Source organism: Rattus norvegicus, chromosome 6 (genome assembly GCF_021556685.1).
Source record: "Rattus norvegicus strain SHRSP/BbbUtx chromosome 6, alternate assembly SHRSP_T2T, whole genome shotgun sequence".
In the NCBI taxonomy this organism is placed as follows: Eukaryota; Metazoa; Chordata; class Mammalia; order Rodentia; family Muridae; genus Rattus; species Rattus norvegicus.
The window spans coordinates 21,477,771-21,503,366 of record NC_141539.1 but is presented as its reverse complement, the minus strand read 5'-3'; the positions used below and the strand labels follow the sequence as shown (position 1 = coordinate 21,503,366).

The window sequence follows — 25,596 nt, the reverse complement described above, 5'->3', positions numbered from 1 at the left end:
CTACTTTTAGGCATACAGCACTGTGAGGAGCAACTGTTGGATCTAAAGACTACAAAGTTAGCATCAATGGCAGCATCAAAAATGTTGTGTGCCCAGCTAAAGTCTCAGGGCTTTTAGTTTCCTTATTTGTCACTTATTCAGTGGGGTCAAAAGTTGCAATCATTTTTAGTTTCTTCTAAGGTCCCTTTTAGGTACCTCAATAACAGACAAATGACTCGCTGGCTAGATAGGCAGACAGATAATATAGATAAATGATAGAAAGATGACAGATAGAGGATAGATAGATAGATAGATACATAGATAGATACATAGATAGATAGATAGATAGATAGATAGATAGATAGATAGATAGATAGAATAAAAGTGACCCCATTAGGCTTAGAGAGAGTGGCACTATTAGGAGGTGTTGTTGGAAGAAGCGTGTCATTAAGGGGTGGGCTTTGAGGTTTCAGATGCTCAAGCCAGGCCTGTTGGCTATCTTCCTGTTGCCTGTAGATGTAGATGTAAAACTCTCAGCTACCTCTCTAGCACCATGTCTGCCTGCGTGCTGCCATGCTTCCCACTACAATGATAATCAACAAAACCTCTGAACTATAAGGCAGCCCCAGTTAACTGTTTTCCTTTGTAAGAATTGTCATGGTCATGATGTCTCTTCACAGCAATAGAAACTCTACCTAAGACAGACAGGTTTTGAGTATACAGGTATATAATACCATGAGATAACTTGTTCCCCCCAAATATTTATACATACTGACCCTAGACTCTTAGACCTCAGGAACTGTGTTTGGGAATAGTGTCTTTAAAGAGGCTACTAAGGTCAAATGAGAGAAAATAGAGACTTTTAATTCAATAGAACTGGCACCCTATTGAAGAAGAATTAAGACTATAGACATACAGAGGGAGAAGACAACCAGTAATAAATGAAAAAGATAGTTCTTAAGAGCCATCAGTCCTGACAACACCTTTATTGTCCTGCGCGATCGTCTCGCCAGCAAGAACGCACACGGACACCAGGATACTTCTGCAGCAAAGTGTTTATTGCATCTTGAAGAGGAGAGACGCCACGGCCCCAGAGAGCGTTAGCTTTATATCCCCCAAAGCAACGTGTTCCTTCCTGATTGGCCGCATAGCCGTGATCTCATTGGCATGCCCCGGGGTGGGCAAAGACTTGGCACGAACACACCCTTGCGCATGCGCACACAGTTTGTTTACAGGGAGGAAGCTGCCGCAATGGAAGCCAGCACCATCTTGTAACGGCGGAAGCTATTACGGCTTTCCACATCTCCCCCTTTCTGTTTTACTAGAACGAGGCTGGTCTAGGCTTCTGCAGTTATGTCCATCTGCTGCGGCTCCTGTCTTAGGTCATTCCTCTAATGTCACAGCCTTATCCGTCATAGGGTAACCCTATCGCCACCGGGCCCCGTGTCTTAGATTGGACTGTGCATGAGGAAAGTTGCCCGTCTCTGGATACCGCAGTACCATGTGACAATAACTGTTAAATGGCCTAGGGTGAACTCCACAAAAGAGGCCAGCCAAAAATGAATTAGTGGGGAAGTGATGATCACCCTATCGCGTGCAATGAGGAGACCTCAGCGATGTGCAAGGGCTGATCAAAGAATCACTGAGTCTTTCTCATCCCAGTGCAATGGATCCACAAATCCATGGGGTGCAAGAGCAGAGAACTCAGATGTCAACTAATTTTTGAGGATAGATAACCAAATTTCAGGGGAGGCCCCTTGTTCAATGGCCACAAGTGCTTGAGTGATAACGACCTTGTCACGTTTCTGTTGAGATCTGAGTTTGCAGACCAAACATAGCATGAACACTAATCCACAGCATAGGGCTGCACCAAACAGAGCCACTCCCACCCATTCTTTGAAGTAAGAAAAGGCTGAAGAAATCCAGGAAGAGAGTCCCTCCATCAGCGACAGGTCCACTCGAGTTGAGTTAATAGCCAACACTGCTGCCCTCAAAGACTCGAGAGTCTTGTCAAATCCTGTTGACCAATTTCCTGCAAGGTACAATGACAATCGTCTAGACAGATTAGCTGCTCGGGTAAAATTTTCATATTGTACACTGGTAATGCAAAGCGACCCCAATTTTCTCTCACATCCCAATTGGGCCAATTGAAAGAGAATATCCAATCTTTCCTCTACCAGGTCGAGGTGTTGGTTAACAACCATTAATCCGCCCTTCAACTGGGCACTAGTGGAGGTATGAAGATCAACAGCATCCGCCACTGTGGCTGACAATTGATTCAGGGCTGTGCCAGCGGCAGTTGCAGCAACTGCACTAATGGAGATCGCCACCACAATGGCTGCAGTTATACCGAAGTCTCTCTTCTGCCCGAACAAGGACAAGGTAGAAGGGGTTTCCATGGGGATTGGAACCCACCGCGGGACCCTAGCAACCATGGCACAATTAGCCCACTTAGCATTCCAGCATTGTGACATCCAGCAAGAATCATTGGAACAAGCTTCAAATGAAACATTTGAAAGGATAAACAAGAAAGGGGGGTAAACACAGACTGGGGTAGGTGGATAATTAGTCTGGTTCACCAAAGTTTTATTGAATCTAGTGATTTCCATAGTAGCATTGGTGTGGACAGTCGTAGTCCCATCAGGCGCTTGGATTTTGATGTTCATATACTGGGAAGTATTCTTAACACCAGTAAAGGAGGCCTTTCCAACGGCTCCTCCCTGGACGAAGGGATTAAGATCTGTGCAACTACCATTGACCCCACGAAGCACCCACTTATCGAAAGGGTTCCGTTTGAAGTTCTGTTTAAAGAGTCCTTGTATAGCGGACTCCTCTCCTGAGCCGCCTCCCATACCGGGGGAGAGGGAAAAAGTTCTATCCCAATTTGCCCAACGAGTAAAGGATGATTGACAATCAGTCCAGGGAGGCATCAGCCCCTCATTCCCCGGGCTACAATAGGGGGCTATTCTGGGTTGATGGGGGCGTTCTCCTTCTGTGAGGTTAGGTGATGGAAATGTACCATTAATCCATACTGCCTCCTGCCAGTAGGTCTGTCTTGTGATTGTTACCTCTGACTTACTGGTATCCTGGGATAAACTCACCCTGCCCGCATTGTGAACATCAAACATACCCAAGGCCTGACCTGTAAGTGTGATGCATCCCCCTGTTTCACCAAGCTGAAAACAGAGAGAGCCCTGTTCTGATAAGGAACGATTTTCCCCCAGAGGAGCCCAGGTAGGATCATATGGTAAATACGGCAGTTCTAAGGTTTTGTTGGTCATGAAAAACTTAGGGAAAACAACTGCATCATGACGGGCAGGTATGGGCTTCAAAAAGGCAGACAAAATTGCCCATCTGTATTCTCCCAATATACTAGGAACCCAAATCCAAAGAGGCATTGCGAGGGCTAGGGGTAGTTTCCAAGGGGTCCATCCGGGAGTCATCTCCAGGTGTCAGAATTCTTCATGTCAGTCATTCCAGTAGCCAGAACGGATTGTCTTCTTCCTGCGGGAAAACACAAAGAGCTCCCCTGGATCTTATTAATATAGGATCCGGGCCTTTCCATAGACCAGTCAAAACATCTTTCCATTTTACCATCTCTTTTGGTCTATCAGGCTCTGAACAGTGACGTTCGGCCGCAGTATGGCCTTGGGCATCAAGATTTAAAAAATTAAGGGTGAAGAGTGCCATGGAAACAGCTACTCTTGGTACTGAGGGTAGAGCCTCCTCGACTCCCCCTTTTTGTTTAATTAAATAGGATTTGAGAGTGCGATGGGCATGTTCTACAATGCCCTGTCCCTAAGGATTATACGGGAGACCAGTCAGATGAGTCACATCCATCTGGTGTCAGAATTGTTGAAATTTTTGAGAAGTATAGGCTGGTCCATTGTCTGTCTTAAGGAGTTTGGGTTTACCCCAAGCTCCACGCCTCGAGGCAATGTTGAATTACATGCGAGGCCTTTTCCCCTGTTAGAGGTGTAGCAAACATGATGCCAGAGCATGTATCAATAGAAACATGCAGATACTGAAGTCTTCCAAAAGAAGGGATATGAGTAACATCCATTTGCCAGACCTGTAGTGGTCGGATTCCTCGTGAATTAACTCCCACATGGGGTACAGGCAGGAATTGACAACAATTTTGACATTGGGTAACTATCTCCCTAGCTTCTTTTCTAGTCAAAGCACTTCGGCGGCGTAAAGTTTCAGCTGTCACATGAAATTGTCTGTGAAATTCTCTTGCTACCTCTAATCGGGGGGACAAGGCGACTGCAATCACTCTTGTAGCTTGGTCTGCTAGGTCATTTCTGCAGGACATTGGACCAGGAAGGCCCGAGTGAGCTCTAATATGTGTTATAAATACAGGGGATCTCCTGTCAAGAACGGTAGATTGAATTTGTTGAAAAATTTGAGCAAGTTTGCTGGAAGGCCTAATTACTCCAGCCACCTCAAGAACCTTAACCGCATTAACCACATAGGAGGAATCTGATACAATGTTAAGCGGGCCCGGGAAGGCCTCAAGGACCTCTAGCACCACTAAACATTCTAAAACTTGGAGTGAGGTTTCATTATATTGCTTAGATACTACCTTATTATTGACCACATAAGCACCTACACCAGTTTTTGACCTGTCTGTATACACTACAGCCCCATCAACAAGTGGTTCCTGAGACATTATGTGTGGGAACACAACGGCTTGGCTTAAGGCAAATTGCAGGATCAGGTGTTTTGGATAATGATTATCAATCTGTCCAGCAAAGGAAGTAACTAACACTGCCCAAGCATTTGAGGTAGCAGCTAATGTTTGTACCTGAATGGCTGTGTATGGTACTACCAGAATTTTGGGTTCTTTTCCAAAATGAGTAATAGCTGCCTTTAACCCGCGGAGTGCAAGCTGAGCAACTGCATCGGGATACCAGTCAATAATCTTAGCAGGAGATGCATTGGGATGGATCCACAATAAAGGCCCATTTTGCCACAAGACAGCTGTTGGTAATTGTATAGTTTTGAAAACACATAAATCAAAGGGCTTGGTTTCATCAATGCGCTGTAATTGAGCATCCTGTAAGGCACTTTCTACAACTTGTAAGGCTGGTTTGCGGCTGGCGTCAATGCTCTCAGAGAGGAGATATGAGAGTCCCCTTCCAAAATATCAAATAAAGGTTTCAACTCAGCAGAGGGAATCTTTAAGAATGGTCTCAGCCAATTTATATCTCCCAATAATTTTTGGAAATCATTTAAGGTATGTAAATGATCTCTACGAATCTCTAATTTCTGAGGAACTATTTTTTCAGGATAAATGACCGATCCCAGAAATAAGCCAATTTCTGCAATTTGAACCTTTTCTGTAGTGACTTGTAATCCCCATTGCCCCAATGTTTTGATTAAGATTAGATATGAGGTCTGTAAGGTTGTTAAATCTCTATGGCACATGAGAATGTCATCCATATAATGGATCAAAAGCAAAGATGGAAATTTCTTCCTTATAGGTTCAAGGGCTAGTTGCACATATAGTTGGCACATAGTGGGGCTATTGGCCGTGCCTTGAGGCAGAACCTTCCACTGAAATCTTTTATCAGGTTCAAGATGATTAATAGCTGGTATAGTAAATGCAAACCTCTGTCTTGTGGGCACAAGGGGATGGAAAAGAAACAATCCTTAATATCTATAATTATTATCTTCCATTGTTTAGGTAAGGCGGAGAGCAAGGGTAGGCCTCGTTGGATCGAGCCAAATAAACGCATCTGTGCATTAATGGCTCTTAAATCATGGAGAAGTCTCCACTTTCCTGATTTTTTCTTTATCACAAAAATAGGAGTATTCCATGGTGAAATAGAGGGTTCTAAATGTCCAAGCTGTAATTGTTCATTAACCAACTTAGTGGCAGCTTATAATTTTTCAGAGGATAGAGGCCATTGAGGAACCCATATGGCTTCTTCCGTGAGCCAGGGTATAGGCATAGAACCCTCAATGGCCCCTAGAAAAAACCCAGACCCTGTCTTCCTACATTACCTTCTTTGGGACCGGTTCTAATCTTCCTTGTTCTTTTTTCCCTAATCCCTTCCCTTCCTTGTAACCCATTCTCTTCATAATCCCAACAGCTCGTTGAGAATACTCATTGGTCAATGTTAGTCCTAGACCCTGTAAGATATCCCTCCCCCAAAGGTTAACAGGAAGAGGGAGGACATAAGGAATGAACCTTCCTGATTGGCCTTCTGGAGCATGCCAGATCAAGGAGCATGAGCTGATAGTGGGTCTGGCCTCATACCCTAGTCCTTGTAAGGAATGGGATGATTGAATGACAGGCCATGCCTTAGGCCACCAGCTGGAGGAGATAATACTCTTATCAGCCCCTGTATCTAAAATTCCTGTAAAAGTTTTCCCTTCTATATTCAACTCTAAGGAGGGTCTGGAATTAAGGTCCATTATTAAATAGGCAGAATCAGTCCCGGAAGAGCCAAGCTTCGCAGTGTCTCTAGGGACCCTGGAAGAAAGAAAATGATCATGTAAACTTGGAAGGATAATCAACTGAGCAATCCTGTCACCTGAAAAGATGGAAAAATGCCTTGAGGGCAAGAGCAGAGAACTTGAAGTTCTCCCGAGTAATCTTGATCTATTATTCCAGGGTGAACAATAAGTCCCTTTAAGGTTAAGGAGGATCGACCCAAAATAAGGCCGACACTTCCCACAGGTAGGGGGCCTTTGTAGTCGGTGGGGACAGGTTGCACACCCATCTGTGGCATTAGCATGAATTGGGTGGTGGAACGGAGGTCCACTCCTGCTGAGCCTTCTGTAGTTCTGTGGACCGTGGTGTCCGCTTGTTGTGAGCTGGGGTCCCATATGTTTGGGGGCCCTGAGACTTGGGGCCTGGATACCCGTTTTTTGGAGTATTTTCACCTCCTTCTGCCTGGGGAGGTCCAGGCTGAATAAGCCTGCCTCTGATATCTCTAACTGAGTGACACTCACTGGCCCAATGATAGCCTTTCCCACACTTAGAACACAGTCCTGGTGCTCTCCTCTTTGTGAGGGCGTGGCACTCCCTTTTTAAATGTCCTGGTTTGCCAGTTATAGCAGACCTTGTGATCACCTGTACCTGAGCGCTTTTGGCCCTGTAGGATAGCAGCCACGAGGCCGGCATTAGTAAGCGGGCCTCCAAGTTCCCGGCAAACTCTCAGCCAGTCCTGTAACCCTTTGCTCTTTCTAGGTGTAATAGCTGCTCTGCATTCCTGTGTGGCTTGCTCATAGACCAACTGTTCCATTAAAGGCATTGCTTGTTCAGGGTCTCCAAAGATCCTGCCTGCTGCCTCTGTCATCCTAGCCACGAAGTCTGAGAATGGCTCCTGGGAGCCTTGTATAATTTTTGTTAGGTGTCCCCCAGACTCTCCCTTCCTGGAAAGTGCCTTCCACGCCTTAATGGCAGCAGCGGAGATTTGAGCGTATGCTCCCCAATTATAATTTGTTTGATTATTGGCATACTGCCCTTGTCCTGTTAGCAGATTGAGTGTCCAATTTCTTTGATCACCTTCAGTGGTGGCATTGACTTTGGCCTGTGCTTGAGAGGCGTCATACCACAAGGCCTTCCATTCCATATATTGCCCCATATTAGGGAGCGCAGCCTTCACTGTTGTCTGCCAGTTTCCTGGAGTCATGGCCAGAGTGGCAAGCCTCTCGACTTGAGAAATAGTGAAATTGGCACTAACTCTGTAGTTACGGACCGACTCGGCAAGTTCCTTAATTTGAATATATTCTACTGGTGCGTGAACATGGCCTCCATCGGCAACCTCAAACACCAGAAATACCTGCCATATCTTTTTTGTTCATCTTTAGTGAGGAAGGAATCTGAGTGAAATCTTTCCATAAAAGGTGGAGGGGCGCTGGGGCTTATAGGCCGGGAAACCGCATGGTTTCCACCTCCCACTTTCTTCTGTTTTTTACCCAAGCTGTTAGCTCCTCGTTCATCTGGGTGGTATCTTTTTTCTTCATAGCGAGCTGCCTCATCTTCTAAATCCTCTTCCTCGGAGTGGCTAAGTTTCTGAACTATCAAGCCCCAAAGCCTCTAACTCCTTTACCGGATAAAGGCTTTTCTTTTTCGGGGTTTTCTCCTCCTTTCCCTGTTTCTCTCCCCGGGCATCCTTTCCCCTATCTCTTGCTTCCTTGGATCCAAGGTCCTTGGAAGGGCCTCTTTTCTTAGGTGCACCTTTCCTTCTTAAAATTTCTAATCTTTCACCTCACTCTGTTTCTGACATGCTGTCCTGTAACTCCTCTAATGCCCCCTGTCCTGCTATTACTGTTGGGCGTCATTTCTCATCTTCTAGGCACGATTTCACCAGTTTCCATAATGCCATGGTCCCCACTTTCAATTTCCCATTCTGTTGTTCCCTAACTAAGTCTCCCCTTAATTTCTCCCAGGAGGCGAGGGTCAACGACCCTGAACACGCGTACCAAGGTGCTACGCGATCGACCTCTTTAACAAAACATTCCAAGGTTTTTGTACAGACTTCTAGCTCGCGCTGCTTTAAGACAGACTGCAGCGCTGTGATCACTGAATGTGAAGCTCCCATACTGCTCCCTTATCTACAGGAGAAGCGTAGATATAGGAGAGGCACCGCAGCTTATCTACGTCCGTCTGACTGTGCCTAGCGGCAGCCGCAAAATCAACTAACACAACCACCGATGGAAACAAAATGAAACCAAAAGAAAAAGAATGAACGCTGTTAAAACAATAACAAAAGCTTCCACCGCATCTTCTAATGGGGGAGAGAGATGAGAGAGATCGAGACCAAACATGCCTCTCAGAGCCTACCTTCGTCCTGCAGTTCTGAATCCTCTCTGTGAGCGGAGGGTCTCCTCGGCGCCAGCGATGGTGAGGTATTTGTCCCGGGTTTCGGCACCAAATGTCCTGCGCTATCATCTCGCAAGCAAGAACGCACGCAGACACCAGGATCCTTCTGCAGCAAACCGTTTATTGCATCTTGAAGAAGAGAGACGCCGCGGCCCCAGAGAGCGTTAGCTTTATATCCCCCAAAGCAACGTGTTCCTTCCTGATTGGCCGCATAGCCGTGATCTCATTGGCATGCCCCGGGGTGGGCAAAGACTTGGCGCAAACACACCCTTGCACATGCGCACACAGTTTGTTTACAGGGAGGAGCCGGGCTGCCGCAACGGAAGCCAGCACCATCTTGTAACAGCAGAAGCTATTACGGCTTTCCACACTTTATCTTGGACTTCTAATTTCCAAAACTAGAAGACAATAGATTTCTGTTGTTTAGGCCACCCAGGGTGTGATATGGTATTATAGACACTCAGCAAACTAAAATTATAGATAGACAGATAGATAGATAGATAGATAGATAGATAGATAGATAGATAGATGATAGACGGATGAATACATATATGGATACATACACACATTGATACAAAGATAGATGATAGATAAATAGATACATATACATAATACATAATACATACATACATACATACTAGATGGTAGCTAAAATCTGGACTTAATATACCTGTTGTATAAAAATTATGGTCAGCGGATCCCGGCCCGCAGCAGCTCTCTGCTCCCAAACCCCATGGGAGAGAGACCTCACCGCCTGGTCAGGTGGGCACTCCTGAGGCTGCTGAGCGGAAGAGTCCACCAACACTGCCAAACCCTGCCCACATCCCTGGCCCAAGAGGAAACTGTATACGGCCTCTGGGTTCCCGTGGGGAAGGGCCCACAAGCGGCAGGACCCCTGCGCCTGAGACACCGCCAGAACCTGAAGGGACAGACGGGATAAACACTTCTCTGCACCCAAAACCCGTGGGAGGGAGAGCTAAACCTACAGAGAGGCAGACATGACTGGGAAAACAGAAGAGAATGCACTCTGCACACATCTCTGATGCCAGAGGAAAACACCAAATGCCATCTGGAACCCTGGTGCACAGAGGCTCCTGGAAAGGGCGGCGCAGATCTTCCTGGTTGCTGCCGCCGCAGAGAGCTTGTAGACAGCACCCCATGAGCAAACTTGAGCCTCGGGACCACACGTAAGACCAACTTTTCTACTGCAAGAGACCTCCCAGGTGAACTCAAGACACAGGCCCACAGGAACAGCTGAAGACCTGTAGATAGGAAAAACTACACGCCCGAAAGCAGAACACTCTGTCCCCATAACTGGCTGAAAGAAAACAGGAAAACAGGTCTACAGCACTCCTGACACACAGGCTTATAGGACAGTCTAGCCACTGTCAGAAATAGCAGAACAAAGTAACACTAGAGATAATCTGATGGCGAGAGGCAAGCGCAGGAACCCAAGCAACAGAAACCAAGACTACATGGCATCATCGAAGCCCAATTCTCCCACCAAAGCAAACACGGAATATCCAAACACACGAGAAAAGCAAGATCTAGTTTCAAAATCATATTTGATCATGATGCTGGAGGACTTCAAGAAAGACGTGAAGAACTCCCTTAGAGAACAAGTAGAAGCCTACAGAGAGGAATCACAAAACTCCCTGAAAGAATTCCAGGAAATTATAAATAAACAAGTAGAAGCCCATAGAGAGGAGTCACAAAAATCCCTGAAAGAATTCCAGGAAATCATAAATAAACAAGTAGAAGCCCATAGAGAGGAGTCACAAAAATCCCTGAAAGAATTCCAGGAAATCATAAATAAACAAGTAGAAGCCCATAGAGAGGAGTCACAAAAATCCCTGAAAGAATTCCAGGAAAACACAATCAAACAGTTGAAGGAATTAAAAATGGAAATAGAAGCAATCAAAAAAGAACACATGGAAACAACCCTGGATATAGAAAACCAAAAGAAGCTGTAGATACGAGCTTCACCAACAGAATAAAAGAGATAGAAGAGAGAATCTCAGGAGCAGAAGATTCCATAGAAATCATTGACACAACTGTCAAAGATAATGTAAAGCAGAAAAAGCTACTGGTCCAAAACATACAGGAAATCCAGGACTCAATGAGAAGATCAAACCTAAGGATAATAGGTATAGAAGAGAGTGAAGACTCCCAGCTCAAAGGACCAGTAAATATCTTCAACAAAATCATAGTAGAAAACTTCCCTAACCTAAAAAAAGAGATACCCATAGGCATACAAGAAGCCTACAGAACTCCAAATAGATTGGACCAGAAAGGAAACACCTCCTGTCACATATTAGTCAAAACACCAAGCGCACAAAATAAAGAAAGAATATTAAAAGCAGTAAGGGAAAAAGGTCAAGTAACATGTAAAGGCAGACCTATCAGAATCACACCAGACTTTTCGCCAGAAACTATGAAGGCCAGAAGATCCTGGACAGATGTCATACAGACCCTAAGAGAACACAAATGCCAGCCCAGGATACTGTATCCTGCAAAACTCTCAATTAACATAGATGGAGAAACCAAGATATTCCATGACAAAACCAAATTTACACAATATCTTTCTACAAATCCAGCACTACAAAGGATAATAAATGGTAAAGCCCAACATAAGGAGGCAAGCTATACCCTAGAAGAAGCAAGAAACTAATCATCTTGGCAACAAAACAAAGAGAAGAAAAGCACACAAACATAACCTCACATCCAAATATGAATATAACAGGAAGCAATAATCACTATTCCTTAATATCTCTCAACATCAATGCCTCAACTCCCCAATAAAAAGACATAGATTAACAAACTGGATACGCAACGAGGACCCTGCATTCTGCTGCCTACAGGAAACACACCTCAGAGACAAAGACGGAAACTACCTCAGAGTGAAAGGCTGGAAAACAACTTTCCAAGCAAATGGTCAGAAGAAGCAAGCTGGAGTAGCCATTCTAATATCAATTAAAATCAATTTTCAACTAAAATTCATCAAAAAAGATAAGGAAAGACACTTCATATTCATCAAAGGAAAAATCCACCAAGATGAACTCTCAATCCTAAATAACTATGCCCCAAATACAAGGGCACCTACATACGTAAAAGAAACCTTACTAAAGCTCAAAGCACACATTGCACCTCACACAATAATAGTAGGAGACTTCAACACCCCACTCTCATCAATGGACAGATCATGGAAACAGAAATTAAACAGAGACGTAGACAGACTAAGAGAAGTCATGAGCCAAATGGACGTAACAGATATTTATGGAACATTCTATCCTAAAGCAAAAGGATATACCTTCTTCTCAGCTCCTCATGGTACTTTCTCCAGAATTGACCATATAATTGGTCAAAAAACAGCCTCAACAGGTACAGAAAGATAGAAATAATCCCATGCATGCTACCGGACCACCACGGCCTAAAACTGGTCTTCAATAACAATAAGGGAAGAATGCCCACATATACGTGGAAATTGAACAATGCTCTACTCAATGATAACCTGGTCAAGGGAGAAATAAAGAAATTAAAGACTTTTTAGAATTTAATGAAAATGAAGGTACAACATACCCAAACTTATGGGACACAATGAAAGCTGTACTAAGAGGAAAACTCATAGCTCTGAGTGCCTGCAGAAAAAAACAGGAAAGAGCATATGTCAGCAGCTTGACAGCACACCTAAAAGCTCTAGAACAAAAAGAAGCAAATACACCCAGGAGGAGTAGAAGGCAGGAAATAATCAAACTCAGAGCTGAAACCAACCAAGTAGAAACAAAAAGGACCATAGAAAGAATCAACAGAACCAAAAGTTGGTTCTTTGAGAAAATCAACAAGATAGATAAACCCTTAGCCAGACTAACGAGAGGAGACAGAGAGTGTATCCAAATTAACAAAATCAGAAATTAAAAGGGAGACATAACTACAGATTCAGAGGAAATTCAAAAAATCATCAGATCTTACTATAAAAGCCTATATTCAACAAAACTTGAAAATCTGGAGGAAATAGACAATTTCCTAGACAGATACCAGGTACCGAAGTTAAATCAGGAACAGATAAACCAGTTAAACAACCCCATAACTCCTAAGGAAATAGAAGCAGTCATTAAAGGTCTCCCAACCAAAAAGAGCCCAGGTCCAGACGGGTTTAGTGCAGAATTCTATCAAACCTTCATAGAAGACCTCATACCAATATTATCCAAACTATTCCACAAAATTGAAACAGATGGAGCCCTACCGAATTCCTTCTATGAAGCCACAATTACTCTTATAACTAAACCACACAAAGACCCAACAAAGAAAGAGAACTTCAGACCAATTTCCCTTATGAATATCGACGCAAAAATACTCAATAAAATTCTGGCAAACCGAATCCAAGAGCACATCAAAACAATCATCCACCATGATCAAGTAGGCTTCATCCCAGGCATGCAGGGCTGGTTTAATATACGGAAAACCATCAACGTGATCCATTATATAAACAAACTGAAAGAACAAACCACATGATCATTTCATTAGATGCTGAGAAAGCATTTGACAAAATTCAACACCCCTTCATGATAAAAGTCTTGGAAAGAATAGGAATTCAAGGCCCATACCTAAACATAGTAAAAGCCATATACAGCAAACCAGTAGCTAATATTAAACTGAATGGAGAGAAACCTGAAGCAATCCCACTAAAATCAGGGACTAGACAAGACTGCCCACTCTCTCCCTACTTATTCAATATAGTTCTTGAAGTTCTAGCCAGAGCAATCAGACAACAAAAGGAGGTCAATGGGATACAGATCGGAAAAGAAGAAGTCAAAATATCACTATTTGCAGATGATATGATAGTATATTTAAGTGATCCCAAAAGTTCCACCAGAGAACTACTAAAGCTGATGAACAACTTCAGCAAAGTGGCTGGCTATAAAATTAACTCAAATAAATCAGTAGCCTTCCTCTACACAAAAGAGAAACAAGCCGAGAAAGAAATTAGGGAAACGACACCCTTCATAATAGACCCAAATAATATAAAGTACCTCGGTGTGACTTTAACCAAGCAAGTAAAAGATTTGTACAATAAGAACTTCAAGACTCTGAAGAAAGAAATTGAAGAAGTCCTCAGAAGATGGAAAGATCTCCCATGCTCATGGATTGGCAGGATTAATATAGTAAAAATGGCCATTTTACCAAAAGCGATCTACAGATTCAATGCAATCCCCATCAAAATACCAATCCAATTCTTCATAGAGTTAGACAGAACAATTTGCAAATTCATCTGGAATAACAAAAAACCCAGGATAGCTAAAACTATCCTCAACAATAAAAGGACTTCTGGGGGAATCACTATCCCTGAACTCAAGCAGTATTACAGAGCAATAGTGATAAAAACTGTATGGTATTGGTACAGAGACAGGCAGATAGACCGACCAGTGGAATAGAATTGAAGACCCAGAAATGAACCCACATACCTATGGTCACTTGATTTTTGACAAAGGAGCCAAAACCATCCAATGGAAAAAAATAGCATTTTCAGCAAATGGTGCTGGTTCAACTGGAGGTCAACATGTAGAAGAATGCAGATCGATCCATGCTTATCACCCTGTACAAAACTTAAGTCCAAGTGGATCAAGGACCTCCACATCAAACCAGATACACTCAAAGCAATAGAACAAAAACTAGGGAAGCATCTGGAACACATGGGCACTGGAAAAAATTTCCTGAACAAAACACCAATGGCTTATGCTCTAAGATCAAGAATCGACAAATGGGATCTCATAAAACTGCAAAGCTTCTGTAAGGCAAAGGACACTATGGTTAGGACAAAACGGCAACAACAGATTGGGAAAAGATCTTTACCAATCCTACAACAGATAGAGGCCTTATATCCAAAATATACAAAGAACTCAAGAAGTTAGACCACAGGGAGACAAATAACCCTATTAAAAAATGGGGTTCAAAGTTAAACAAAGAATTCACAGCTGAGGAATGCCAAATGGCTGAGAAACACCTAAAGAAATGTTCAACATCTTTAGACATAAGGGAAATGCAAATCAAAACAACCCTGAGATTTCACCTCACACCAGTGAGAATGGCTAAGATCAAAAACTCAGGTGACAGCAGATGCTGGCGAGGATGCGGCGAAAGAGGAACACTCCTCCATTGTTGGTGGGATTGCAGACTGGTACAACCATTCTGCAAATCAGTCTGGAGGTTCCTCAAAAAATTGGACATTGAACTGCCTGAGGATCCAGCCATACCTCTCTTGGGCATATACCCAAAAGATGCCCCAACATATAAAAAAGACACATGCTCCACTATGTTCATCGCAGCCTTATTTATAATAGCCAGAAGCTGGAAAGAACCCAGATGCCCTTCAACAGAGGAATGGATACAGAAAATGTGGTACATCTACACAATGGAATATTACTCAGCTATCAAAAACAATGACTTTATGAAATTCATAGGCAAACGGTTGGAACTGGAAAATATCATCCTGAGTGAGCTAACCCACTCACAGAAAAACACACATGGTATGCACTCATTGATAAGTGGCTATTAGCCCAAATGCTTGAATTACCCTAGATGCCTAGAACAAATGAAACTCAAGAAGGATGATCAAAATGTGAATGCTTCACTCCTTCTTTAAAAGGGGAACAAGAATACCCATGGCAGGGAATAGAGAAGCAAAGATTAAAACAGAGGCAGAAGGAACACCCATTCAGAGCCTGCCCCACATGTGGCCCATGCATATACAGCCATCCAATTAGACAAGATGGATGAAGCAAAGAAGTGCAGGCCGACAGGAGCCGGATGTAGATCTCTCCCGAGAGACACAGCCAGAATACAGCAAACACAGAGGCGAATGCCAACAGCAAACCACTGAATTGAGAATAGGTCCCCTGTTGAAGGAATCAGAGAAAGAACTGGAAGAGCTTGAAGGGGCTCGAGACCCCATATGTACAACAACGTCAAGCAACCAGAGCTTCCAGGGACTAAGCCACTACCTAAAGACTATACATGGACTGACCCTGGACTCTGACCTCATAAGTAGCAATGAATATCCTAGTAAGAGCACCAGTGGAAGGGGAAGCCCTGGGTCCTGCTAAGACTGAACCCCCAGTGAACTAGACTATGGGGGGAGGGCGGCAATGGGGGGAGGGTTGGGAGGGGAACACCCATAAAAAAGGAGAGGGGAGAGGGGGATGTTTGCCCGGAAACCGGGAAAGGGAATAACACTCGAAATGTATATAAGAAATACTCAAGTTAATTAAAAAAAAAATTATGGTCAGGCTTGAGAGGTTGGCTTGATTGGAAAAGTGCTTGCTTCATAGATATGAGGATTTGCATTTAATCTGCAGCATCCACGTAAAGACAGGCATAGTGAGTAGAGTACCGGGAAGGCAAAGACAACATCTTTGGGGCTCCCTGGAATTAGTCTAGCATAATTAGTGAGCTCCAGGCCCATGAGAAACCCTGTCTCAAAGGAAGTAGTCAGCATCCCAGAGGATGACATGAGTTCAGGTTGCCTTCTGACAGTTGCACACAGGCATGCACAGATACACACACACACACACACACACACACACACACACACACACCCTACACATGCATATATACATTTTTAAATACTTTCCAGGGGCTGGGAAGAGAGTTCAGTGATAAATTAATTGCTGAGGTACATGAGACCTTGGGTATTATCTCCCACACCAAAGACGCTGGTTCAGAGGGCAGTGATCTAAAGAGCACTTCTTTTTGTAGTGCTGGTCTAACAATTAATAGTTCCTTTGTGGACTCCTGAGAGTGCAGGGCAGGGGAGACCGCCACTTCTGCCCACTCTTGCCCACATCCCTGACCCAAGAGGAAACTGTATAGGGCTTCTGGGAACATGGAGATAGGGGCACTCAAGCTGCAGGAGTGCTGCGGTCCAGACCTCGCCCAGATCTGAAGGGACACGGTCAAACAGCTCCCTGCACCCAAATCCTGTGGAAGGGAGAGCTAGACCTTCAGAGGGGCCGAAACACCTGGGAAGTCAGAGGAGACAACTCTCTGCCCACATTTCTGACTCTAGAGAAAAACACCTAGTGCCATCTGGGTCCCCTGTGCACAGGGATCCCGGAAAAGGCAGCGCAGGCCCTTCTGGTTGCTGCCCTCACGGAGAGCTGAAACACAGCCCCCACACCAGGAGCGACTTCAGGCCCGAGACCAGAGGTAAGACCAACTTTTCTGCTCCAAGTGACCTGCCTGTTGGACTCAGGACACACACCTACAGGAACAGCTGAAGACCAGTAGACAGGAAAGGCTACACGCCTGAAAGCAGAACACTCTGTCCCCATAACTGGCTGAAAGAAAACAGGAAAACAGGTCTACAGCACTCCTGACACACAGGCTTATAGGACAGTCTAGCCACTGTCAGAAATAGCAGAACAAGGTAACACCAGAGACAATCTGATGGCGAGAGGCAACCGCAAGAACCCAAGCAACAGAAACCAACCTGCATGGCATCATCGGAGCCCAAGTCTCCCACCAAAGCAAATACTGAATATCCAAACACACCATTTAAAATGACAATTGATCATGATGATGGAGGACTTCAAGAAAGACATGAAGAAATCCCTTAGAGAAATGCAGGAAAACAAATAAAAAAGCAGAAGCCTATTCTGAGAAACAAAAAATTCCTCAAAAAATTACAGGAAAACACAATCAAACAGGTTAAGGAATTAAAAATGGAAATAGCAATAAAGAAAGAACAAAGGAAGACAACCCTGGATATAGAAAACCAAAGGAAGACACAAGGAGCCTTAGATACAAGCATCACCAACAGAATACAAGAGATAGAAGAGAGAATCTCAGGAGCAGAAGATTCCATAGAAATCATTGACTCAACTGTCAAAGATAATGTGAGACGGAAAAAGCTACTGGCCCAAAACATACAGGAAATCCAGGACTCAATGAGAAGCTCAAACCTAAGGATTATAGGTATAGAAGAAAGTGAAGACTCCCAGCTCAAAGGACCAGTAAATATCTTCAACAAAATCATAGAAGAAAACTTCCCTACCCTAAAGAAAGAGATACCCATAAGCATACAAGAAGCCTACAGAACTCCAAATATATTGAACCAGAAAAGAAACTCTTCCCATTACATAATAGTCAAAACACCAAATGCACAAAACAAAGAAAGAATATTAAAAGCAATAAGGGAAAAAGGTCAAGTAACATATAAAGGCAGACCTATCAGAATTACACCAGACTTCTTAACAGAGACTATGAAAGCCAGAAGATCCTGGACAGATGTCATACAGACCCTAAGAGAGCACAAATGTCAGCCCCAGTTACTGTATCCAGCAAAACTCTCAATTAACATAGATGGAGAAACCAAGAGATCCCATGACAAAAACAAATTTACACATTATCTTTCTACAAATCCAGGCCTACAAAGGATAATAAATGGTAAAGCCCAACACAAGGAGGCAAGCTACACCCTAGAAAAAGCAAGAAACTAATTCTTTTGCAACAAAACAAAGAGAAGACAAGCACACAAACATAATCTCACCTCCTAATATGAATATAACAGGGAGCAACAATCACTATTCCTTAATATCTCTCGACATCAATGGGCTCAACTCCCCAATAAAAAGACACAGATTAACAAACTGGATAGGCAATGAGGACCCAACATTTTGCTGCCTACAGGAAACACACCTCAGAGACAAAGACAGACCTCAGAGTAAAAGACTGGAAAACAACTTTCCAAATAAATGGTCTGAAGAAGCAAGCTGGAGTAGCCATTCGAATATCGAATAAAATTGATTTTCAACCAAAAGTCATCAAAAAAGATACGGAAGGACACTTCATATTCGTCAAAGGAAAAATTCACCAAGATGAACTCTCAATCCTAAATATTTATGCTCCAAATACAAGGGCACTTACATATATAAAAGAAACCTGGGCTGGAGAGATGGCTCAGCGGTTAAGAGCACTGACTGCTCTTCCAGAGGTCCTGAGTTCGATTCCCAGAAACCACATGGTGGCTCACAACCATCTGTAAAGGGATCCGATGCCCTCTTCTGGTCTTAAGACAGCTACAGTGTACTTGTATATATAAAATAAATAAATCTTTAAAAAAAAAAGAAACCTTACTAAAGCTCAAAGCACACATTGTACCTCACACAATAATAGTAGGAGATTTCAACACCCCACTCTCATCAAAGGACAGATCATGGAAACAAATTAAACAGAGACATAGACAGACTAACAGAAGTTATGAACCAAATGGACTTAACAGATATTTATAGAACATTCTATCCTAAAACAAAAGGATATACCTTCTTCTCATCACCTCATGGTACTTTCTCCAAAATTGACCATATAATCAGTATAAAACAGGCCTCAATAGATACAGAAAGATAGAAATAATCCCATGTGTCCTATCAGACCACCAGGGGATAAAGCTGGTCTTCAACAACAATAAGGAAAGAATGCCCACATATACATGGAAGTTGAACAATGCTCTATTCAATGATAACCTGGTCAATGAAGAAATAAAGATAGGAATTAAAGATTTCTTAGAATTTAATGAAAATTAAGGTACAGCATACCCAAACTTATGGGACACAATGAAAGCTGTGCTAAGAGGAAAACTTATAGCTCTGAGTGCCTGCAGAAAGAAATAGGAAAGAGCACATATCAGCAGCTTGACAGCACACCTAAAAGCTCTAGAACAAAAAGAAGTAAATACACCCAGGAGGAGTAGAAGGCAGAAAATAATCAAACTCAGAGCCGAAATCAACCAAATAGAAACAAAAAGGACTCTACAAAGAATCAACAGAACCAAAAGCTGGTTCTTTGAGAAAATCAACAAGATAGATAAACCCTTAGCCAGACTAACGAGAGGAGACAGAGAGTGTATCCAAATTAACAAAATCAGAAATGAAAAGGAAGACATAACAACAGAATCAGGGGAGATTCAAAATACCATCAGATCCTACTACAACTATATTCAACAAAACTTGAAAATCTGGAGGAAATGGACAATTTCCTAGACAGATACCAGGTACCGAAGTTAAATCAGAAACATATAAACCATTTACACAACCCCATAACTCCTAAAGAAATAGAAGCAGTCATTAAAATTCTCCCAACCAAAAAGAGCCCAGGTCCAGATGGATTCACTGGAGAATTCTATCAGACCTTCATAGAAGACCTCATACCAATATTGTCCAAACTATTCCACAAAATTAAAACAGACGGAGCGCTACCGAATTCCTTCTATGAAGCCACAATTATTCTTATACCTAAACCACAGAAAGACCCAACAAAGAGAACTTCAGACCAATTTCCCTTATGAATATCGATGCAAAAATATTCAATAAAATTCTGGCAAACCGAATCCAAGTGCACATCAAAACAATCATCCACCATGATCAAGTAGGCTTCATCCCAGGCATGCAGGGATGGTTTAATATACAGAAAACCATCAACGTAATCCACTATATAAACAAACTGAAAGAACAAACCACATGATCATTTCATTAGATGCTGAGAAAGCATTTGACAAAATTCAACACCCCTTCATGATAAAAGTCTTGGAAAGAATAGGAATTCAAGGCCCATACCTAAACATAGTAAAAGCCATATACAGCAAACCAGTAGCTAATATTAAACTAAATGGAGAGAAACTTGAAGCAATCCCACTAAAATCAGGGACTAGACAAGGCTGCCCACTCTCTCCCTACTTATTCAATATAGTTCTCAAAGTCCTAGCCAGAGCAATCAGACAACAAAAGGAGATCAAGGGGATACAGATCGGAAAAGAAGAAGTCAAAATATCACTATTTGCAGATGATATGATAGTGTATTTAAGTGATCCCAAAATTCCACCAGAGAACTACTAAACCTGATAAACACCCTCAGCAAAGTGTCTGGGTATAAAATTAACTCAAATAATCAGTAGCCTTCCTCTACACAAAAGAGAAACAAGATGAGAAAGAAATTAGGGAAATGACACCCTTCATAATAGTCCCAAATAATATAAAATACATCGGTATGACTTTAACCAAGCAAGTGAAAGATCTGTATGATAAGAACTTCAAGCCTCTGAAGAAAGAAATTGAAGAAGATCTCAGAAGATGGAAAGATCTCCCAAGCTCATGGATTGGCAGGATTTATATAGTAAAAATGGCCATTTTACCAAAAGCAATCTACAGATTCAATGCAATCTCCATCAAACTACCAATCCAATTCTTCATAGAGTTAGACAGAACAATTTGCAAATTCATCTGGAATAACAAAAAACCCAGGATAGCTAAAACTATCCTCAACAATAAAAGGACTTCCGGGGCAATCACTATCCCTGAACTCAAGCAGTATTACAGAGCAATAGTGATAAAAACTGTATGGTATTGGTACAGAGACAGGCAGATAGACCGACCAGTGGAATAGAATTGAAGACCCAGAAATGAACCCACACACCTATGGTCACTTGATTTTTGACAAAGGAGCCAAAACCATCAAATGGAAAAAAAATAGCATTTTCAACAAATGGTGCTGGTTCAACTGGAGGTCAGCATGTAGAAGAATGCAGATCGATCCATTTTTATCACCCTGTACAAAACTTAAGTCCAAGTGGATCAAGGACCTACACATCAAACCAGATACACTCAAACTAATAGAAGAGAAAGTGGGCAAGAGCCTGGAACACATGTACACTGGAGAAAATTTCCTGGACAAAACACCAATGGCTTATGCTCTAAGATCTAGAATTGACAAATGGGATCTCATAAAACTACAAAGCTTCTGTAAGGCAAAGGACACTGTTGTTAGGACAAAACAACAACCAACTGATTGGGAAAAGATCTTTACCAATCCTACAGCTGATCCAAAATATACAAAGAACTCAAGAAGTTAGACCGCAGGGAGACAAATAACCCTATTAAAAATGGGGTTCAGATCTACACAAAGAATTCACAGCTGAGGAATGCCGAATGGCTGAGAAGCACCTAAAGAAATGTTCAACATCTTTAGTCATAAGGGAAATGCAAATCAAAACAACCCTGAGATTCCACCTCACATCAGTCAGAATGGCTAAGATCAAAAAACTCCAGCGACAGCAGATGCTGGTGAGGATGTGGAGAAAGAGGAATACTCCTCCATTGTTGGTGGGATTGCAGACTGGTACAACCATTCTGGAAATCAGTCTGGAGGCTCCTCAGAAAGTTAAACATTGAACTACCTGAGGACCCAGCTATACCTCTCTTGGGCATATACCCAAAAGATGCCCCAACATATAATAAAGACACATGTTCCACTATGTTCATAGCAGGCTTATTTATAATAGCCAGAAGCTGGAAAGAACCCAGGTGCCCTTCAACAGAGGAATCGATACAGAAAACATGGTACATCTACACAATGGAATATTATTCAGCTATCAAAAACAATGACTTTATGAAATTCATAGGCAAATGGATGGAACTGGAAAATATCATCCTGAGTGAGGTAACTCGATCACAGAAAAATACACATGGTATGCACTTATTGATAAGTGGATATTAGCTCAAATGCTCGAATTACCTTAAATGTACATAACACATGAAACTCAAGATGGATGATCAAAATGTGAATGCTTCACTCCTTCTTTAAAAGGGGAACAAGAATACCCTTGGGAGGGGATAATGAGGCAAAGTTTAGAACAGAGGCAGGAGGAACACCCATTCAGAGCCTGCCCCACATGTGGCCCATACATATACAGTCACCAAACTAGATAAGATGGATGAAGCAAAGAAGTTCAGGCTGACAGGAACCAGATGTAGATCTCTCCTGGGAGACACAGCCAGAATATGGCAAATACATAGGCGAATGCCAGCAGCAAACCACTGAACTGAGAACGGGACCCCTGTTGAAGGAATCAGAGAAAGGACTGAAAGAGCTTGAAGGGGCTTGAGACCCCATGTGAACAACAATGCCAAGCAACCAGAGCTTCCAGGGACTAAGCCACTACCCAAAGACTATACATGGACTGACCCTGGGCTCCAACCTCATAGGTAGCAATGAATAGCCTAGTAAGAGCACCAGTGGAAGGGGAAGCCCTTGGTCCTGCCAAGACTGAGCTCCCAGTGAAGGTGATTGTTGAGGGGAGGGCAGGAATAGGGGGAGGATGGGGAGGGGAACATCCATAAAGAAGGGGAGGGGTTAGGGGGATGTTTGCCTGGAAACTGGGAAAGGTAGTAACAATTGAAATGTAAATAAGAAATACCAAATTTAATAAAGATGGAGAAAAAAATAATTCCTTTGCAGATTATTCATGCACATTGCCATGATTTAGCTTGTGTAATGCATTGTTTGAAAATCCCAGTCCTTACTTTCTCAAGCTACCTGCTCTCTCAGCCACATAGCATCTTGAAGTGCTCTTAAGAAAATTATGAAGAAATTCAAGAGTTATATAAACTCACTGCCAGCTGAGCCTTGGACCTTAGCTCTAGCCCCAGTGATCTGATGCATGTGTAAACAGACAAAATGTCCAGTGATCGGAAACCTGTGCCTCTCAAGCTCAAAGCAGCAGGGTAGCCACCTTTCTCTCTTCTAAGGAGACCCACTCACCCTGGGACCTAACACCTTAGCAACTCAAATGTAAAAGGAAATGAGACCCTCAGAGAAAACAGGGTGAACCCAAGCTCTTTCCCCAGTAGGGCCTGCTGGCCTGAGCCCTCCTTCTGGAGTCTGAACCTGTTCCTGCTGTGATGTCCCAGAACAGGACCTTCTCATGAAGGAGCCAGCCCCAAGCCCACTAGTACACTTCCGAGGCCCGGGCGTATTCCAAACAAGAAAAGAAGGATCCATTAAGGAAAAATCAAATGCAGTACCATCAGTTTACTCAAAGCCTCCTGTTTTTCTCAAGAGCCCCCCCCCCTTCCCCCACCGCAGCTGTGAGCCACGCTCTATTTTCCCAGCCATAGAACAATGGAAAGAGGGGAGGGGCACAAGGGAGTAGCCTGGCCCCTTGTTTGCAAATATAAATGAAACAAGTTAGATTTGGGTTTCATTATTAACTGTGTCTCATCATTAGCTCCCAGCCCAGTGCCTGCTTATAACACAAGCTGATTAAATGTTTGAAACGAGGGAGGGAGAAAGGGAGGTGCACATCCAGTGTTTCCACTGGAGATTTCTTATCTACTCACCCGGAAGTTCCAAAGGTTGATGATTGCATAGCTTGGACTCTCTACGTTAGAGCCACCACAGATCTGTGTGATCAACCCTATAGAAACCAACATGCATTTTAAGTGAGTTTCAAAGGGGAAGAGCTCTCAGAGACATCCGCACAGCCACACGGCCAGGAGGGCTGCTTTCCGGTAGCGGTAGCGTAAGAGGGTCTGCGACGCTGCACATCGGTAAATGGCTGAAAGACTCGCTGCCAGGGCTTTTCCAAGTTTCATAAATGGTCAGATTAATATAGGGGCTTTTTCTTGTATTTATTTGGGGGAAATCTTGCTCCTGCTCCGTGTCACACATTCTAGTCGTGGTATCTAGAGACACACCCAAGCCGTTCCTTCCAGCTGCTTTCCCTCCCTCGGGTTTTAGTTACATTTGGTATGAAGCAAAAAGAAAGGTAATTCTGTGTTGTTGTGCCCCAATGGGAAGCGCATGGGGTCAGTTAAAGCAAGTGTTTGCTGACTCCACGCTGTGCATTCAGTTATTTGGGGTTTCCTTACACACTAACCTGGCGCGAATTTTTCCCTTTTCCCACTAAGCTCTCAGAATTTCACCAGTTGCTCTGACCTTGAAGTAACAGCCTTTTGCATTCGCTCTACTAGGTTTCAACAACTGTGGAGTTCTACCGAAAGTCAAGAGACCGTAGTCACCGATCTCGGGCCCTTCCAGACCATCACCCTTAAAGGACCCAGGACCTCCTCCAGATGGCTGCCCGTGTCAGACTTTTCTCTTTCCAGCCAACCAGGGTGGAGGTGGGGTTGTGTATTTGAGAATTCCCATCTATTTCCCGATTCTGTTCAATGAATCATCCTTAGTCCAAATCCATGTCCTAAAATATCTGCCAAACATGGCATTTTTCACAAAGGGGCCTGGACGCAAACAGCAGCGAGTGTGAGACCAGGACATGTGAAAGACCCGGGTGTGGGCTTTCCCATCCTCGCCGGAGGTCCACTGTGCCTCGCTGTCTGCGGATTTGGGCTGCGCTCTGCACCACATTGTTCATATAAAGAAAAAGCGGCCATTCCCCCTGACTGGCCCTTCCTCGCTCCAAATGTCTGCAACCAACAGCTCCAAGACTCTAATTGCCGCAGCCTATTAGAAATAATGAGACTAACATGGCGGAAGCCAAGGGTAAAAGCGACATCTTGCAACATGAAAGGTTAATATCAACATATACTGCTAGCAAGAGCAAAGGGCACATCAACTGGTGGCTCATTACGACGGGCTAACCCACCGGGAACATGTCACTCCCCGAAGAGGCTTACTCGGGATGTGACAGCAAAAGTTACAAAAGATAAGGACAGGCCTGCAGAAATTCCTCAACTAATGAGAGCTGAAAATCGTTTGAAATATCCCGATGACCTCACAGATGGCGATGCTGATTGCGATGGCTGCAGGAAGCTCTTTTCTTGTCTGACAGCCCATTGAGAAGCTTTGCCCAGACATAACTAACAGGCCGTGAAGGTGTCTCCATCTTCCCTGACAGGGTCCGTGCCTTGGGCAAAACAAACATAAAAGTTAAGTTCCACTCCACGGATAGGTTGGAATTTTGTTTGCAGACACACTTGGAGGAAAGAGGGTGG

General features: G+C 43.3%; 1 protein-coding gene and 1 long non-coding RNA gene across 2 annotated transcripts; one reads left to right on the top strand and one right to left on the bottom strand.

The window, feature by feature from the left end:
• Nucleotides 1-1,018: 1,018 nt before the first annotated feature.
• On the bottom strand, nt 1,019-24,211 carry LOC148005079 (uncharacterized). The gene is made up of 3 exons (XM_087555044.1): nt 23,983-24,211; nt 8,780-8,947; nt 1,019-3,483 (listed from the first exon to the last, which is right to left on the bottom strand). Exon 3 carries the CDS (start codon nt 3,420-3,422, stop codon nt 1,695-1,697), a length of 1,728 nt encoding a protein of 575 aa, XP_087411170.1. The 5' UTR covers nt 3,423-3,483; nt 8,780-8,947; nt 23,983-24,211; the 3' UTR covers nt 1,019-1,694.
• Nucleotides 2,160-25,546, top strand: LOC148005078 (uncharacterized). The gene is made up of 2 exons (XR_015622800.1): nt 2,160-2,532; nt 24,616-25,546. It is a non-coding gene; the product is annotated as an uncharacterized LOC148005078 (long non-coding RNA).
• Nucleotides 25,547-25,596: the final 50 nt, after the last annotated feature.

Bases quoted from the DNA above. Each gene is read 5' to 3' on its own strand.
- LOC148005079 (XM_087555044.1), bottom strand. From the start codon at position 3,422: ATGACTCCCGGATGGACCCCTTGGAAACTACCCCTAGCCCTCGCAATG.